The sequence below is a fragment of the Abramis brama genome (genome assembly GCF_963993115.1).
Source record: "Abramis brama genome assembly, chromosome: 20".
In the NCBI taxonomy this organism is placed as follows: Eukaryota; Metazoa; Chordata; class Actinopteri; order Cypriniformes; family Leuciscidae; genus Abramis; species Abramis brama.
The window spans coordinates 29,423,459-29,441,894 of NC_139982.1; the positions used below are offsets into that span (position 1 = coordinate 29,423,459).

The window sequence follows — 18,436 nt, forward strand, 5'->3', positions numbered from 1 at the left end:
TAGCCTATGCTATTCACCAACTAAACATATCCTATTCAATGTGTTCACAGTCTCTTTCACGGGCATCATTTGTAGTTGCCTATTCACAAGCTGTTTGCTCAAGCATAGCATTTTCTTAAATATATCGGTAAAAGAAGCCCCAAGAAGGTTGTGGTTTAAAAATAAACATTCTGACATAAACACTCTGTCAGCTACACTGTTTACTTCTGAATATTATATTTTATTCACGGCCATCATTTGTAGTAACCTAGCCTGCTCCCTGAATTCAATGCGTTCACAGTCTCTTTCACGGGCACCAAACCAACAATTACTAAAAACACACACAAAAACTGATTTTGCACGGGCATTTTGCACTAGTTATTATAATTCCAGATCTCCATGTGGAGATTCTTTATGAAAAAAAAAAAAAAATCTATGTTGGTCCCTGAATGTCTGTGATTTGACCCCTTATCTAGATTTTGTTGTGCTCTTTGTGGTGTCAGGGTACCTCGCAGTGTCTCTCTTCCTCAGCGAGGGCCATGAGTTGCTGTTGCTGCTGGTAAACACAGTATTAAAGGTGAGCTTGTGTCTTATTACTTCTGATCGGACATATTACTTGAAGTGTATGCCTGAACGTGTCGTACATATGTGGCAGGATCTTCAGAGCACGAACCTCATTGAAGCGTGCATGGCGTTGACTGTTGTAGCTCAGGTTTTCCCTAAAGACATGATCCCTGCCGTCCTTCCTCTGGTGGAAGACAAGCTGTCACATCCCAAGTAAGCCAGCGGGAGTCCCTCCTCTGAAATACACGCAAATCATAGAGTTATTTCTCATTTGAACACTGGAAAATATCTAAATGTCAATAAGACTTTTAGGTATAATATCAAATATGGCTGATAGTGTAATTTTAGTATTTATATACACTATTAAAATAGTTATTGATATTTTCAACTAGCTTTCATTTTTATATTTTTATTTTTCATTTTAATGTTAGTAATTTATGTGCTTTTTTGTCATTTAAAAAATGTTTTTATATAGATTTAATTTATTTTTATTTCTGTTTTAGTTTAGCTTTTATTTTTAGATTTTTAGTTTTCATTTTAATTGTAGTCATTTTTTATGTCATGTTATTGTCTTTTGTTTAATATTTCTATATAGCTTAAATTTATTTTTATTTCAGTTTTAGTTTAGCTTTTTTTAAATATATTTTTAGCTTTAATTTTGGTCATTTTTTTATGTGCTTCTTTTTTGTCATCTTTGTTATTTTCTGCTAAATATAATTCTATATAGCTTTATTTTTATTTCAGGTTTAGTTTATCTTTTATTTTTATATTTTTCATTTGAGTCATTTTTGTCATTTTTATTGTCTTTTTTTTAAATATATATATATATATATATATATATATATATATATATATATATATTTCTATATAGCTTTAATTTATTTTTTATTTCAGCTTTAGTTATAGTAATTTAGTACTTCAACTTCCCAAGGCAACATTGCTAATTTAATAATAACTCATATTCTTGTTTTTTTTTTCACCTGTCCGAAGGGAGATCATTCGGAGGAAAGCTGTCCTGGCGTTGTACAAGTTTTATCTTATCGCTCCGAATCAAGTCCAGCACATTCACGCCAAGTTTCGTAAGGCCCTGTGCGACAAAGATCCGGGCGTCATGACATCATCACTACACATTTACCTACAGCTGATCAGGGTTGGTCTTTCAATTTCAGTATTAATGAAACCAAGCAAACATCTTTATCCATTATAATACAGTCAATTCAAAGTAGCATCCATTCATAGTTAAATATTATTTCTTTCGTATTAATCGGAGGTTTTCATAACCCAACCAGCTACAACCTCATATTTATGGAGGTTTGTTTCCGTCACGGAATAAGAAAATAAAAAAGTGATTGCAACTTTATATCTCACAGTTCTGACTCTTATATTTAAAAAATTGCAATTCTCGCAATTGCGAAATATAAAGTCAGAATTGTGAGATATAAACGCGACTTCTGACTTTATATTTCACAATCGCGAGATTTCTGCGAGATCTTACAATCATGACTTTTTCTCGCAATTGCGAATTTATATCTCGCAATTCTGACTATTTCTCGCAATTGAGTTTATATCTTGCAATTCTCACTTTATTTCTGGCAAATTGTGACTTTATATCTCACAATTCTCAATTTATTTCTCAATATTGCGAGGTTATATCTTGCAATTCTGACTTTATTTCTCGCAATTGTGCGTTACAAAATCTGAATTGTGAGATGAAAAGTCTCAATCACTTTTTTATTTTTTATTCCATGATGGAAACAAGCTCCCATATGTTTTATTGGCTTAAGCCTCCAAATAGTTTTTCGGGTTGCTACATCTGTATATTAAACAATAAATATGTTCGAAGTGGCTGTAGTTTTGTCCTGTCATGCAGTATTCCGCTTACATCTGATGTTTTTGTCTTTATCAGGAGAGTCCCGAGGGATATAAAGATCTGACAGGCAGTTTCGTCGCCATCATGAAGCAGGTGGTGGGTGGGAAACTCCCGATGGATTTTTACTACCACAACGTTCCTGCGCCGTGGCTGCAGATCCAGCTGCTCAGGATCCTCTCGCTGCTCGGGAGAGAAGACCAAAGGTACTCACGTTATGCACTAAAAGTGTGTATTAAACAGGGAAAGCACACACTGCATCTGAAATTCGAATGTAAAATGTGTCTCTTCATTTTCCAGCACCAGTGAGCTGATGTATGAAGTTCTGGATGAGTCTCTGCGCAGAGCGGAAATGAACCACAACATCACTTACGGTAAAATCATCTCTTCTAATGGACCGAACAGTAATTCGTCAGCAAAATGAATGCAACTAACACATAATGTGTGTTTCAGCAATCCTGTATGAGTGTGTGAAGGCCATCTACACCATACACCCCAAAGCTGAGCTGCTGGAAAAAGCAGCGAGATGCATTGGGAATTTTGTTCTGTCTCCAAAGATCAACCTCAAATATCTTGGTAAAATTCTTTCTTTTGATTTTCACTAGTTGGTTAACCTCTCCTCGCTTTAAAGGATTAGTTCACTTTCAAAAAAAATGTTGCTGATAATTTACTCACCGAGATGTCATCCAAGATATCCATGTCTTTCTTTCTTCAGTCGAAAAGAAATTAAGGTTTTTGAGGAAAACATTCCAGGATTTTTCTCCATATAATGGTCTCATCTAGCGAAACGATCGGTCATTTTCTAAAAAAAATATATATATATACTTTTTAACCACAAATGCTCGTTGTGTACCATCTCTGAGATGCGCCACGCATTGCGTCATGTTGGAAAGGTCACACGTCACGTCATCCATCTAAGTTTTTTGGTTATTGGCTAATTATTAAGTTATTTGTCTGTGTACTCCGGTTCAAAAAGGTAGGGAAGGGCGAAAAATGTCATCTCATTTTCTCCTCCAACTTCAAAATCGTCCGACATCTTTGTTTTAATTTATTATTATTATTATTTATTTTTTTCGTGACCTTTCCAACTTGATGACGTAATACATGACACATCTCAGAGATGGTACAAGACGAGCATTTGTGTTTAAAAAGTATTTATATATTTTTATTTTTTTAGAAAACGATCGATTGTTTCGCTAGATAAGACCGTTATTTCTCGACTGGGATCGTGTCGAGACTTTGAAGCTGCATTGAGACGGACATTTGAACCTTCAAACCGTTGGTTGCCATTGAAGTCCATTATATGGAGAAAAATCCTGGAATGTTTTCCTCAAAAACCTTAATTTCTTTTCGACTGAAGAAAGAAAGACATGGATATCTTGGATGACATCAGGGTGAGTAAATTATCAGCAAAAGATTTTTTGAAAGTGAACTAATCCTTGCTCCTTGGTGTGTTTTCAGGTTTGAAAGCCTTGACGTACGTCGTCCAGCATGATGCCAAACTGGCCCTGCAGCATCAGATGACCATTATTGAGTGTTTGGACCACTCTGATTTCACGATTAAGAGAGAGGTAACAAGCAGACCATTCTCAGACCCCAAAACATCAAACGATTTGTTCATCTCTTCCACTCTCTTCTCTCTCAGACTCTTGAATTGCTGTTCAGGATCACAAACGCTCAGAACGTGACCGTGATCGTTGAGAAGATGCTGGACTTCCTGCGCAGATGCAAGGACGAGCACACCATCATCCATCTGGTTGGAAAAGTTGCAGAGCTCGCTGAAAAATATCCTTTTAATGACAGTTATTGGTTTGTTTAATGGAATATTGCAGTATTATTATAAATGATTTATCCGTGCACATCATCATTATTATTTTATTCATATGCCACATGATCTTTAATCAAACCTGAGTGACCTTTAATCTGTCACTCACATGAAATTGACCAATAGCAAACCACAACCATCCAATCAATTCCAGATGGACCAAATCAAGCCCCGCCCCACATTTGTTCTTGTTTGAGAAGCCGTTTCACTCGAATATGCATCACAATAGGGAAGAAAAGACTAACTAGAGTTTATAAAAAATACACTAGTTTCTATGAAATTAACACACATTTGTTGTATGTGAGCTTTTATATCTCGTCTTATGTTCCTATAAAACCCCTTACGTTTGCTCCAGATAACTCGTGGTTCATTCACACTATGAATGATGTTTTTTCCATCGGTGGAGATTCGCTGCAACAGGACGTCCCAAACAACTTCCTGCGACTGCTGGCGGAGGGTAAACGAGAAGTGTAGGCAATCTGAAGAGCTGTGAACTGTGGTAGAAGGTGCCTTGTTTTACACCCTCCTGGGGTTTGTGTGTTTTTCTGTGTGTTTGCCTCAGGCTCAGAGTGTAAAGAGGAAGATGATGAGTTACGGCTGTTTGCTGTCGACTCGTATCTGACGGTGCTGAAGGGGGACGCTTCTCATCTGCCCCAACACTTCCTTCAGGTCATGAGCTGGGTGTGTACAAAATAAGATTGAACTATAGATATAACCCTTACTATAGGGTCAGGGTTAGGATTAGGTTTGGTTTAGGGTTAGTTGCATGTAATTATGCATAATTTATAGTTAATACTATAGTTACTACATGTAACATGTGTAACAAGGACACTGTAAAATAATAAAGCGTTACCAGAAAGAATAATCCTAAAATAAATTGACTCATTAAATAAATACATTCATGTATAAAATGTAAAAAATCCTCGTATTTGGAGGATGAAAAAAGATTAGAATTAAACCTCTGAAGGTGAATTTTCTGATGAAGTGAAAGTTACGACAGATGGATTATACAATATGCTGTTTTATTTACCCACAAAATCCTGTTTGTACTGTTATTTGGTGCTTAGTAAGTGTTATATGTGGACTGTTTTCTCACTTATTTAATATTAAACAGTTAGGACACTTTCTATTAAGTCAAATCACAATTATTTTAGTGCTGTCAAATCGATTAATCACGATTAATCGCATCAAACATAAAAGTTTGTGTTTACATAATATATACGATTAATCGATTCGACAGCACTAATTTATTTATATTGCACCTTATTAGGCAATTTTATTAATTTAGCTATTTAATTAATATTATTAAATAATTTTAATAAATTACTAAAATGTAACAATGGACTTTTTTACAATTTAGCATCAGTTCATATTAACTATATAATTTAATGTTGCAAACATAATATGCTTTTTTATGCTATTATAGATATTATATAGATAAAAGAATGTCTTCATATATATATATATATACAGACCCTTTCCAAAAAATGAGAATATCATGGAAAAGTGTATTTATTTCCATAATTCCATTCAAAACATTAAAATTCCATAGATTATAGATTCAGGGCTCACAACTTAAACGATTTCAAGTATTTAGTTGTTTATTTGTACAAAATTTGGGCTTCTAATTTTTTGAAATCCTGTTTTCGTGGGTTTTATGAGTTGGAAGCCCAAATTATGTACAAATAAACAACTAAATACTTGAAATCGTTTAAGTTGTGGGCCCTGAATCTATAATCTATGGAATTTTAATGTTTTGAATGGAATTATGGAAATAAATACACTTTTCCATGATATTCAAATTTTTTGGAAAGGGTCTGTATATATATATATATATATATATATATATATATATATATATATATATAGGAACTTCAGGTGTCAGTTTCCTTTGAAATGAATGATAAAAGATGAATCCGTGTTCTTCTGGAAACTCACAAGATTTTCTGTGTGTGTGTGTATTCAGGTTCTTGGAGAATACTCTCACCTGCAAGAGTGTGTGGACCAGCGCGAGGTCATCCGACTCCTGACGAAGCTGCTGGATGAGAGAAGCGTGAGCTCAGAGACGCGGGTCTGGATTCTGTCGGCCCTGACCAAGATCCCCGAGGGCCAGACAGACCTGATCCTGGAGCTGGCCGAGAGCCTTTCGTCCTCGCAGGACACGATCCTCCGTCAGCAGGCGCAGGAGCTGCGTCACCTCAGCCGGGACTCACAGCTCCAGGAGTGTGTGCTTCCCCGTGGAGCGCCCTGGGACAGCATGGAGGTAACAGGCATGATGACACGTTCCTCTTGTTAAGAGTGTTTTCACACTTAAATCTGCCAGATTTAGAGCACTCTAAGTTCAGTTCACTTCAATTCACGTTTATTTGTATGTGCTGCTTCATATTTTTGTGGAAAGTGATACATTTTGTTGCGGAAGAGTTTAAAAGAACAGCATTTATTGGAAATAGAAATCTTTTGTATCATTATAAATGTCTTTACTGTCACTTTTGATCAGTTTAATGCGTCCTTGTTGTATAAAAGTAAAAAATAAAAAAGTCATACTGACCCCAAACTTTTGAAGGGCCGTTTTTGTTCAGAAGGCACGTTTTGAGCACTCATGTCTCTACACAGGTCGACTCTTCTCTGTCATTTCTGGATGGGTTCGTGTCGGAGGCTTTGGCCGCAGGAGCCGCACCTTATAAACCTCCTCATCAGAGACAAGAAGAGCTTTCTGAGGAGAGAGGTACAGCCATTATTAACCCTCATCTGGGTATTTATACCATAGTAAACTCTATAGTTTACCACATGTTTGTTTATCCTGCCCTTAAAGGGATAGTTCACCCAAGAATTCACATTTTATTGTCATTTGCTCATCCTTATGTCATCCCAAACTTGTATGACTGACCTTTTTTTCCAGCACTGAATCTGGAGCCGTACAGTTTTTCTCTGCCTGTAAGTTTATCATCATGTAGCATCACTGATAGACAGTCTCCAACACTACTGTCCGTCAGTTCAGGACTTTCGGGAAACAGCACTGAACTCTCTCAGAAGGAAGGGTGGGTACCCGAGTGGCACGCTGTCTTGGTTGTTCACAACTGCTAAAAAGTATGGAGGCAGTACAAATGTTTTTTTGTTTTTTTAAAGAGATACTTTTATTCAGCAAGGATTAGGGGTGTAACAATATATCGTGTCACAATATATCGCAATACAAAAATCCAACAATATGTATCGTGGATAGTGACAATATATATTGTGTGTAGTTCACCCAAAATAAAAATTACTGTGTGAGAGAAAAAATGCAGGTTTACAGAGTTTTAGTGTCAGTACTACATTAAACTACTGTATATAATGTTGAATATAATGTATAATAATGCAATGGGGGAATATTTGTGTGTCCTGATAATGCCAGATGAACCTAACTTGTTACCAGTAAAAAGTGTCCATTATTTTAAATATATCTAGTCTGTGAAAGAGTTCAAGCATATTCATCTAAAATAATTCTGTATTTTCATCTTCAGAATCATGAATATTGTTATTCTGGTGTCTCTATTGTCCTGTGCTTTGGGTTTCCAGCACCAAGTCCAAGTCTATTCATTTACACACACAATGTAATACCAAATTTAGCATTTTCATCAACAGTTAATTTTTTGCTAACCTTTTATCATGTCTTAGAGTATCGCAATATTATCGTATCGTGAGTTAAGTATCGTGATATGTATCAAATCGTGACATGAGGGTATCGTTACACCCCTAGCAAGGATGCATTAAATTGATCAAAAGTGACAGTAAAGACATTTATAATGTTGCAAAAGACTTTTATTTCAAATAAATGTTGTTCTTTTGAACTTTCTATGCATCAAAGAATCCTGAAATATCACTGTGTCCACAAAAATATGAAGAAGGAACTGTTTTGATAATAATCATATTAGAATGATTTCTGAAGGATCATGTGACACTGAAGACTGGAGTAATGATGCTGAAAATTCAGCTTTGCATTACAGGAATAAATTACATTTTACAATATATTCAAATAGAAGACGGTTATTTAAAATTGTAATAATATCTCATAATATTACGGTTTGATTCAGGTCCAGCACTCTGATTCTTGAGGGTGTGAAGAGAGTTTGGGGGAAAGATGGGTATCTTCCACAAAAAGAAACCGCAGCAACAGCACCTCCAGTGGACGAACCCGGCATTGCAGTTCATCCCTCCGGCCAGCAGGAGGCAGCAGAGCGAATAGAGCCGCAACCGGAGCCATCAACGCGAAACCAGGACAAACAGCAGCTGGCTTCCTCTTTGTTTGTTGGATTGGGAACCCAAAGCTCCATATCTCTGGTGAGAAAATGATTTTATCTTGTAAAACAAGTACGCAGGTCTAATTCAACTCAAACCACATTCAGAAGTAGTCGGAAATGCTTTGCATTTGTAGTGTAAATGCTAATTGTTCCGTTTCCTCTCAGCTGGGAAAATCCGAAGCCCCGCCCCCTCGCTTTCGGAAAAAGCCCCGCCCACATGAGTCATCATCATCAGGCACCAGCGAGAGATCCTCAGACTTCTCCTCCTGCTCCTCGCATAGCAAGACTGACAGCTTCCTGTATGGCAGTTTGCTGGAGGAGGAGCCTGTCACATCCACAACAGCCAATGGGCTGAGTCAGAACAAACACGCGGAAGGAGAACGGCGCGCAAACACGTCTCAGATACTGGGCAGCGATATGGTTATAGTGCGGCCCAACACGATACAGGACAGACATCCTCCGTCTGTGTCTTCTGATCTGACCGCGCTGTTACCCTCTGAAATCAAAGACCTACCTCACTCTGATGTCATCAGCCTGACCTCTGACCCCAGCCTGTCTCTGGCCTCCTGCCGTATGTTCAGAGATGAAGCTTTGCTGCTCGTCATCTTCATATGTAACTGCACGGAAACTGTGATAAAAGATGTTGCAGTGCAGCTGACCTGTGAGGAGCTGGAGGTGTGTAATGTGTGTGTGTGTGTGTGTGTGTTTATATATAATCACAGCATATGAGATATAATGCAAAATGTCAATCTTCTGTCCTAGACGGCTAGTTTGAGAGGGAATGTCGTAGACTGTCTGGAGGGCAAGAGTACGTCTGTGTGTCATTACGCTCTGCTGATGGACGAGCCTCACACAAACGTGTCCTTTACCGGGACCGTCTCTTATCAAACACAGCCAGGACACACAAACACACTCCCTTTCTCTGGGACACTGTCCACAACGGACTTTATCAGGTAACGCGTGTCTGAAAACACATACCTTACTTATTTATTCTTAAACAATTAAGACACATTGTTTTTTTTATTTTATTAAATAATTTAGAAATTATTACTAACAAAAAAATGGAGTAAGTGATTTGATTAACTTTGTAGAATTTAATTAGCATAAATAAATTTAATTTAATTTTGGCCAATTACCTTTGTAGAATTTAATTTAGCATAAATAAATGTACAAATATATATTAAAAGCTTGTAAATATTATTATTATTATTATTATTTTTTAATGGCATTCACTCTAAATCAATGGTCGAAATGCTAAATGACACTTGTAAGGTTTTCAATAAAATAACTAATAATTAATAAAAAAATATGTAATTATAATAAATAATACATTAATTAAAAAAAGTAATAAGATATTAAAATAATTAATAAGGAACTATTATAATTTTTGTTAATACTTTGCATTCGCTTGATTTTTGTGTTTTATACATTTTACATATATAGACAAAAACACACTAATTACTAAATCTTTATCTAATTTTTAATAACATCAGATTTAGTCATTTTAGCACATCTAGTTAAACTAAATGAAAATAAGGTTTTATGGTTTTAGTTATCTATAATAATCTTAATATATGCACCATTGTACCTGTCTGAAAAACATTCATATCTATAGTAATTATTCCTCATATATGTTTGTTTGGTTGCTTAATGTAAAGTGTAGAAGAAATATTTGTCATCCTTCATAAACTCCTGTAGGTGAGGCTAAAGACATGCAAATTGCGATGTTTCTGTCAAAACTCTTTATCATTGAAGCATGTTTTATTAGATTGTACTGGTTTTATAAAATTTGACTCTGTTGAAGAAATTTTGAACCAAAGTTAAACCAAATATAGTTTGTGTTTTTTAGCATACAATAAATTGTAAAAAACCTGATTTAGTTTTTCCATGCATTTTTTTCGCCATAAAAAATATCCACAGAAGCTGGCATGGCGTTAAAAACAAAAAAATAAACAAATTTCAGGTTGCTGTTTTTTTTCCTCCACTAAATACAAAATGAAAGTGAAATACAAATACAATTAGTTTTGTTTGGAGCTTTGTGACCGAGTGTGGCTGTGTTTTAATGAACTCATTTCTCTCTGCACACACAGGCCTTTGGTTATAACCACAGAGGAATATGGGAAACTCTGGCTGTCTCTGTCACATGACGTCAAACAGAATCTGAAACTGCTGACAGATGCTGGTGGAGACCCGCTCAAAACCACCCTGAACGCTCTCAAAGACGCCCTACAGCTACATGTAGTGGACATCATCGGTAAACACAACAATAGCTCCCATCCTACAGTTATTTTATCACCTTTAATTTTTTTATTTTGCACCATAATTGACTGTAATTTACACTCTCTGTAAACAATTGCGTGTGGTTCTTTCAGGCTCCGAGGGAATCGTAGCGTGCCGTCTGCTCAGTGGCGCCCCCTGTCTCCTGCACTGCAGAGTGAACGGCTCGGCTCTGGCCGTGTGGCTGCGCTCTCCTCATCCTTCTCTCCCAGACTGCATCATGTACCACTGCCAGAGAGCTCTCGCAGGACTCTAACACAGGAACACCCTGAGCTCCTGGACTAAATGTGTTCAGGCGTCGTGCAATGACTGTTTGAAAGCAATACCTGTGTATTGCGTGTCTTAATTTGAATGATATATATTTTTTTGTACACACTTACAAGTACATATAGTAAAAAGTATTTATTGATTTTAAACATTTGCAGCCTGTGGTTTGGTCTGTTCTGGTTGGTATACTCACTCTTCAGTGTTTCGAGGGGGAAAAAAAGAAATATGCCTTTAAAATTGTTTTAAAAGTGTCATTTTATTGACTTGACAATTTATTAGAGTGGAAAAAGTAGTTTTGCATATTCTAAAAAAGCAGTGCATACATGGCCATCAAATACTTTTGTTATTATCTTTATAATAATGGAAATATTGCATGTTTATTAAATATTTATACTATTTGTTCTATTAAATATTGTCTTAATATTTAATAGAATCTCCTCAGAGATGCTTAATATAATCAACCTCAAACTATGATTACTGTAGGTTATTTTTATAAAACAACATGAAATAAAAATTTACCTCATTTACTTTCTCAACTCATGGCACTTTTCGTATTTTAAATGGTTAATTGAACATTATTCGAAAGGAAAATGTTTGTCATCATAATCTTTCATATCTCTAGAGCATCTTCCTTTCTGATTGACGTTACCAAGCCCTCATTTTCAGCCCCTTCCTCCGTTCTTTTATCTAACGTCCACTTTTCACCATCCAATCAATTGCTTTTCTCATTCAATCTACTATTTAACTCAGAAAAACATCACATTATGGAAGTAAAATAGGATGTGATTGCCATTTCATGTTGACCTTTTACATGGTTAGCTTGGAACTAACCATTAGCATTAGCATTACAGATGTATACAGATTATACATTTACTACGGTAAATAAGGTACTAGAATTATTTCCTATAATCACTTAACACAAAATATGAGTTAAAGTTCTGTACAGTAGATTAGTACAATGTAAAGATCAGTACACATGATCAAACAGATAATTCAAATGGTTTTGTTGTCTCTGCCATTGCCTGTCAACAAACTACTTTTCGTGTGTTTGCTTTTTTAAACTAGCTAGAACACTTTAAAGGTGCACTTTAAAGTCATTATGTCTATGTTGACATCCATATAATACCTGTGTGTGAAGTTACCGCAGGCCTACTTGTTTGTGACATTAAGTTTGAGGTAAGTTCAACTGAAGTTTGTGTTTATTAAGTCAAAAATAATAGAAATGTGATCTTAATGTGATGACCCAGTGTAAAGCTTTTAGGTAAAAGGAAATAACTTCATGTGTTTTTTCTTCGGTATATCAGAATAGTATATAAATGGAAAAAATAACACTGGTGTGTGATTTGCGTCTGTCGCTTTCAGGTTTGGCTGGTCGTTGTTTCTCCGCTGGTGTTCTGAGCTCGTGGGATGAAGCGCATGGCCAGGCAGTCGGGATCCTCTTCTACGGGCTGCATGGAGAGGTTGTTGGTCTGTTTGATGGTGCTGATGGTGCAGCCGTGACGAGGACAAACCGTGAACCTCGACAACAGAGTCACCAGGATGGCCTTCGTCATAACCATGGCTATGTGCTTCCCAACGCAGGCCCGCGGGCCGCAGCCGAACGGCTGGAAGTAACGACTGGGAACCTTAGAGAGAAGTAGAGAGTAATGGCACCATAGTAAAGTAATGGTATTATATGGTAATACCCATTTTCATATATAAAGGTATTTACTTTAAGGAAAACTATAAGGTATCACCATAGTACTTTTTTTTTATTTTTTTTATATATATATGATGACTGTATTCATATTTAGGGCCATTTACATGGTATCAAAAGGTATACATGGTTCAAAGAATACCATATTATTGCCATGGTATTTCTCAGGGTTATTATCATTTACGAAAACTAAAACAATAAAGAAACATTTTCATTACTTGAAATAAAATATTCGTCAACTGAAGTCAAATAAAATATAAAGCAACTTAAATTTGTTTTATTTGAGTTAGTTCCCAAGAAAAAAGAATAGATAGATAGATAGATAGATAGATAGATAGATAGATAGATAGATAGATAGATAGAAAGAAAAAACATTGTAATACCATGGTACTTTTTTGAAGGATATTTGAGATTTCACTTATTTTTTCACTTTCCCTCCAGAATATGCTTATTTTCTAGTTTCACAGATCAGTATTGTTCACTCTGTTTTTGGAAAAATGTACAACATATTTGGATATTTGTGAAAGAATATGAATAATTGGTAAAAAATCAACAAATGCACCAATTTATGCAGAAAAAAACCCTTTATATCCAGGTTTGTATGATCTTATTTGATCTTCTCCCAGTACTTACGCTGTTCTCAAAGTTCTCCAAGTTGAATTCATTGGGTTTTTTGAAGAACTCGGACTTGTGCATGCGTCCGATGTTCAGGATGAGGTTTGTCCCCTTTGCCACCCGGTAGCCATCGATGTGGTCGTCCTCCAGAGCTCGTCTCATGATGAAGTCCACCACCGGATGGTACCTCAGAGACTCCTTGATGAAGCGCTCTAGCACGTTCAGGTTCTGCAGGTCGGCCGACTGTACGTCCCGCTCACCTGAGAGGACAAGAAGTGTTGTACATCTTTTATCATGCACAAAGAATCACTTCTTATGGAAAATCCAGTTAAAACCGGTTTCTGATGGTTTCTAGCTGGTCTAGATTGGACTACTAGCTGTTGGGGCCAAGACTGACCTGGTAGACCATCTTGGGCTTAGCTACCATGTTCCAATCGCCATGTTGACCACCTTAAACCTCATTAGGTTGAATTGTCTCGCGAAAGGTTTACTGTACCTATCTGAGACCGTATCTCCTGTACTATCTGCTCTTCCACGGCAGAGTTCTGCTTCAGTAGCAGAAGCATGAAGAACAGACTGATGGAGAGCGTGTCTGGAGCGGCGATCACCATCTCCAGCACACACTGCCTCACGTCATCCGCACACAGCTCGCCGTGGTTCTACAGACACAGTCAACACGTTCTGTTGCGTTAATGAAGGAGATGGTACAGAAATGAAGAGCACGTGTTTGTGAACACACCTGAGCAAATATAAGCTCCGTTGCAAAGTCCGTCTCATCCAGCTTCTCCGTGTTATTGATGGCCTGTCGCTTCTGCTCCACAAGCTTTTCCATTTCATCCTGCAGCTCTTTTCTGCAAGGAAACACTTCTTAAAGGGGATGCATGAAGAAAAAAAAGATTAATCTAGATATTTTTAAAAACAAAAGTACTGCGTAAGAAGATTTCATGGTGCTTTTAGTGATTTCTGAATCTCTGCCACCAAATTTGACCACCCAATCCTTTCAACCACATGCCCTTTTCCAAAATGCCCTCCAAATCATGTTCAGATGTGCAAAATTCTTGATAAAATGACTTTTTTGCTGTTACCAGAATACCCACCAATCAAAGTAGAGATAATTTGCATAATCCTTAAAGGTGCAGTAACAAAAATTGCAAAAAGTCACTTCTACAGGTCAGAGAGAGTGTAAAATGGTTGTTTTTGGTTTAAAGACCTTGATAGCATATACAAAGGATAAACTCAGTTAAGTCTGAGGTGGACTCACGCTGCCAGGTGGTGTTTTTTGTACACAAAGTCCAGTCTGAAGAAAATATCTGGCTGAATGAGAACTGTCTGCCAGGTACTGAAATACCGATGGATCTTTATCAGCAAGTCTTTCTCTGCATTGAACACATATAAAGAGAGGAGTTAGTGATCTTACATTTTTTAAATAATGGTTCTAAAAGGGTTTTTTTTTTTCTCAGTGATGCCATAAAAGAAACATTTTTGTTTCCCCAAAGAACCTTTCAATGGGCATTCTTAAAAGACCCATCTTTCCTTAGTGTGAATAACATTTTAATACTCTAAAAATAACCTTTTTCCACTAGAAAGAACCATTTGAGGAATGGAAAGATTTGATGGATGTTAAAGGCTGGAACCATAGATGCTAATAAAGAACATTTATTTTTAAGAGTGTACTGTGAAATATTCAAATATATAACTTTCCAAGGTCATCCATATTGATCTTAAATGTCAAGGTTATATAATTTCACAGCATGATCCAGGGTTTCACAGCCTTCTCCTCTGGTAATAGATATAATCAGACCAATCAGATCGAAAGAATAATAATAATAATCAAATGCTTGTGTTGCAGGCTGACCGCTCAGTGGGATTTTTAGGAAGAGTCTATTGGAAACGTCCACCACAATACAGCGCAGAAGATTGAGTACGTCCACGTGTCCAGAGCAGTCCATGAACTCCTGCAGGACGTCAAGCTGTTTGTTGGTGGCGCTGACGCACACATCTACTGACTTCTGGAGACCTGGACCTGTAAGAGCTGCACAAACACATAAACAATAGATTCTGCATGATTCTCTGTAGGAACTAATAATCTGAGACCAGTGAATAACACCCACCTTTGGTGAAATATGTTCTCACTTTCTTCCACAGTGTGATGTTGCTGTTGAAGATGATGCCTTGTTCAAACATGCCGATGCACTGCAGACCTTTAGTACTGGCAAACCTCCCGATGTAATTATTGCTCTTCAGAACATGATACACGGCGGAGGACCTGAAACAGTTTTAGGTTTTTTTACACTAAAATTTGACCCCATCCAAAATTGTGCCCTCATGCATTGCACTCCTCATTTGAGTCAACACATAATTTGGCATTATGGACTGGAGTAGCAGACTGTACCAGATAACAATTTTTCTACCCCATAGGGTGCGCTCTTGAGCAATTTTTCGAATTATGAAATGAACAACAAATTTCATGACCAGATCTGGACAGGACTTCTGTTCATGAAAGCAATCAATATCTAACGCAACATATTGGCTATATATTATATGAATATAAAGAGAGTCTAAATCTGCAGTAATTTGTTAGACATGAGATTTTGAGAACTTGCTTGCAGAGTATTAAGGTCTCTTCTCCGTTGATCCAAACCCGAGCAATGCTGCCATATTTTTCGTTGTAGTAGTTGCATGCAGTGCCAATCCCCATCCACAGGAACCTACTGTAGCTCAGAACCGGGCCGAGACCCAACCACCAGCCAGGACCTGACAAACACCAAGCACATCACACCTAGTGGAACCAGTTGGTAGGTTGCTCCCAGTGAATCTAATTGGTTTTAACTCACCTGGGACTGCTGATTGGTTCTTCCAGTTCTTGGCTCTAAATATTCTGTGCAGCAGAATCAGCAGTAACGTCCCCGTCAGCACCAGTAACGTTCCCCGCACCGCAGCGGCGATGTTTACCGTACCCTCGATGACCTGCTCCATCATCAAGTCATCTACAGATGCACCTAAATATATATTGAAGTATCTTAAAATATTGGAAACTGCACTGTATACACTGCAATAGTTTGCTGTTAGCATGTTGCTAAGCTAATGATGTAATGGTCTTAACTATAAAAATAAATGGCATGTTTTTTGTGTAAAATATGCTTTTTTAACTATATTAATTTATACTATGCATTGAATGATATCAACATTTCTCTAAGTTTTATCCGCCATCTTGGATATATTTTGTCCACAGAGCTTGTTGTGTTGCATTCTGGAGATCTTCTCTCTACAAAGGATACATGCAACTGTAGAGCTTTGCCAAAACAAGGTATTCTGGGTAATTTAGTTGTTAATCAATGACATGACGCTGACGTCACGTAAACCATGTGGGTCAGTGAAGCGTCTAGGCAGACGTCACTCGTCATTCAAGTGTTGCAATGGAGTGATTAGTGTTTTGTTTTTTTTTAACACTCATTAAAACAGTATATTTAGTAGTCTTTTAATGGTCTTAACCATTTTAATTACAAATCACTGGTCAGGAAATTAGCAAGAATTGCACAAATACTGTAGATAAAGTAACTTAGCACTGAATAGACTTCCACTTTGTTTTCTTTAAATGTTAAAGCCGTGTGGGTAAAATTTTTAAAAACAGCATTTTTACAGGAAGAAGAGTCAGTGTTGTTCCACTCAATGTTCACCAGATCCTCCTGTCAATCCTCATGACAAAGGGCATCCTCGAAACCACACTCCAGTGGTTCAAGTCTTACCTCTCTGGTCCTTTAGGGTGTTGTGGAGGGGTGAGGTGTCTTAAGTCGTAATATCTAGCTACTTGGGTGCCTCAGGGCTCAGTGCTTGGACCACTTGTCTTTTCCTATCACTGTTATGCTGATGGCTGACAACTCTACCTTTCATTCCAGCCAGAGGATCCGACAGTGGCTGCTTGCATCTAGGCCTATCACCCTTGCGAAGACAGAGCTGGTTGTGGTCTCAGCCAATCCAACACTTCATCACAACTTCTCCATTCAGCTAGGTTCATCATCCATGACTTTTACCATAACCTTGAGGATCAGTTAAATTTAACAGACCACATTGCTAGAGTTACCCGGTTCTATTGCTTGCATTGTCAAGATCTTGACCAAAAAATGTATGCTCCTCTTGATGGAAATAACATCGCAACATTTATTTCCATCAAGAGGTGCATCAGTTTTTTGTCAAGATCTTGTATTGACAATGCAAGAGTCCAGCGCTCTGTAAAGTCTCCTCCAGCACATCCCAAAGACTTTCAGTGAGTTTAAGATCTGGACTCAGCGGAGCCGATTCATGTGTGAAAATGATTCTTCATGATCCTCACAACCATTCTTTCACAATCTGAGCCTGATTCATGTTGTGTCTTCCTACATGGTTGTTTTTGAAATGAAAAGCTACACACTCCATCAATCAGGGTTAGAAGAACTGTTGCCAAACATATAACATTCTAGAAACATAATAATCACTGCAATAATGATCCAATCTTAAGCATTTGCCTGTTTAAATCCAAACAGCGACTTTTTTTGTTTTGGCCGGGCAGTGTATATCCACAGAAGAAACAACAAAGTGCACTATTAAATTTCATAAGCTTAAAAACTTAATAAAACATTGTTCATATCCTTGAATTGGTTTCAAAAGTCATTATGCAAGAGCTTTGTGTCCTGTACTTCAATAAACCATATGAAAACTTAATTTGATTTCAGAGAAACCAGTCCAGCAGAGAAATTCCAGCTCTATTGAATTAGCATCAACTGAATAAACTGAGTTCCAGTGGAGTAATATAACAAACACACTCACCTCTTTAGATCTGCATCCGTTTCATTTCTAAATGTGCCGTTCGGTAGCTCAGTCTTGCCGTTTGCATGCTCCCATCATTCCGAAGTTCAGTAGCTTTACCCCAATATATATTCTTTCCCCAAGTTTTAAAGCTGTTTAAAATCCCCGGTTGCCAGGATACACCCTTGATTTTGCTTGTTAAGTGCAATTGAAAGCCCAAAGCAGTCCACCGGACATGTCCAGACCCGAACAATGAAACGATTATGGAGCCTTTCTTAATCTCCAGA

The 18,436-nt window shown here is 37.2% G+C and overlaps 2 protein-coding genes across 3 annotated transcripts in view; one reads left to right on the top strand and one right to left on the bottom strand.

Moving 5' to 3' along the window:
- The window catches only part of ap4e1 (adaptor related protein complex 4 subunit epsilon 1), a 15,507-nt gene extending 4,302 nt beyond the window's left edge, over positions 1 to 11,205 (top strand). Inside the window, exons 4-21 of one of the 2 annotated variants that reach the window (XM_084095753.1) lie at positions 456 to 556; positions 635 to 756; positions 1,534 to 1,693; positions 2,450 to 2,616; positions 2,711 to 2,784; positions 2,864 to 2,986; positions 3,872 to 3,981; positions 4,056 to 4,195; positions 4,580 to 4,692; positions 4,798 to 4,916; positions 6,202 to 6,498; positions 6,849 to 6,960; positions 7,135 to 7,273; positions 8,306 to 8,552; positions 8,678 to 9,187; positions 9,275 to 9,465; positions 10,603 to 10,766; positions 10,885 to 11,205. In XM_084095753.1, coding sequence (XP_083951879.1) covers positions 456 to 556; positions 635 to 756; positions 1,534 to 1,693; positions 2,450 to 2,616; positions 2,711 to 2,784; positions 2,864 to 2,986; positions 3,872 to 3,981; positions 4,056 to 4,195; positions 4,580 to 4,692; positions 4,798 to 4,916; positions 6,202 to 6,498; positions 6,849 to 6,960; positions 7,135 to 7,273; positions 8,306 to 8,552; positions 8,678 to 9,187; positions 9,275 to 9,465; positions 10,603 to 10,766; positions 10,885 to 11,045 — 3,050 coding nt within the window. In that variant the 3' untranslated portion in view covers positions 11,046 to 11,205. The remainder of the gene's footprint in view (positions 1 to 455; positions 557 to 634; positions 757 to 1,533; positions 1,694 to 2,449; positions 2,617 to 2,710; positions 2,785 to 2,863; positions 2,987 to 3,871; positions 3,982 to 4,055; positions 4,196 to 4,579; positions 4,693 to 4,797; positions 4,917 to 6,201; positions 6,499 to 6,848; positions 6,961 to 7,134; positions 7,274 to 8,305; positions 8,553 to 8,677; positions 9,188 to 9,274; positions 9,466 to 10,602; positions 10,767 to 10,884) is intronic. The other variant, XM_084095754.1, reaches the window with a different exon arrangement.
- A 1,073-nt stretch (positions 11,206 to 12,278) lies between these two features.
- Positions 12,279 to 18,306, bottom strand: cyp19a1b (cytochrome P450, family 19, subfamily A, polypeptide 1b). The gene is made up of 10 exons (XM_084095772.1): positions 18,171 to 18,306; positions 16,202 to 16,366; positions 15,971 to 16,121; positions 15,479 to 15,633; positions 15,223 to 15,399; positions 14,629 to 14,743; positions 14,107 to 14,218; positions 13,864 to 14,026; positions 13,386 to 13,627; positions 12,279 to 12,681 (listed from the first exon to the last, which is right to left on the bottom strand). Exons 2-10 carry the CDS (start codon positions 16,344 to 16,346, stop codon positions 12,415 to 12,417), a joined length of 1,527 nt encoding a protein of 508 aa, XP_083951898.1. The 5' UTR covers positions 16,347 to 16,366; positions 18,171 to 18,306; the 3' UTR covers positions 12,279 to 12,414.
- Between the last annotated feature and the right edge of the window lie 130 nt (positions 18,307 to 18,436).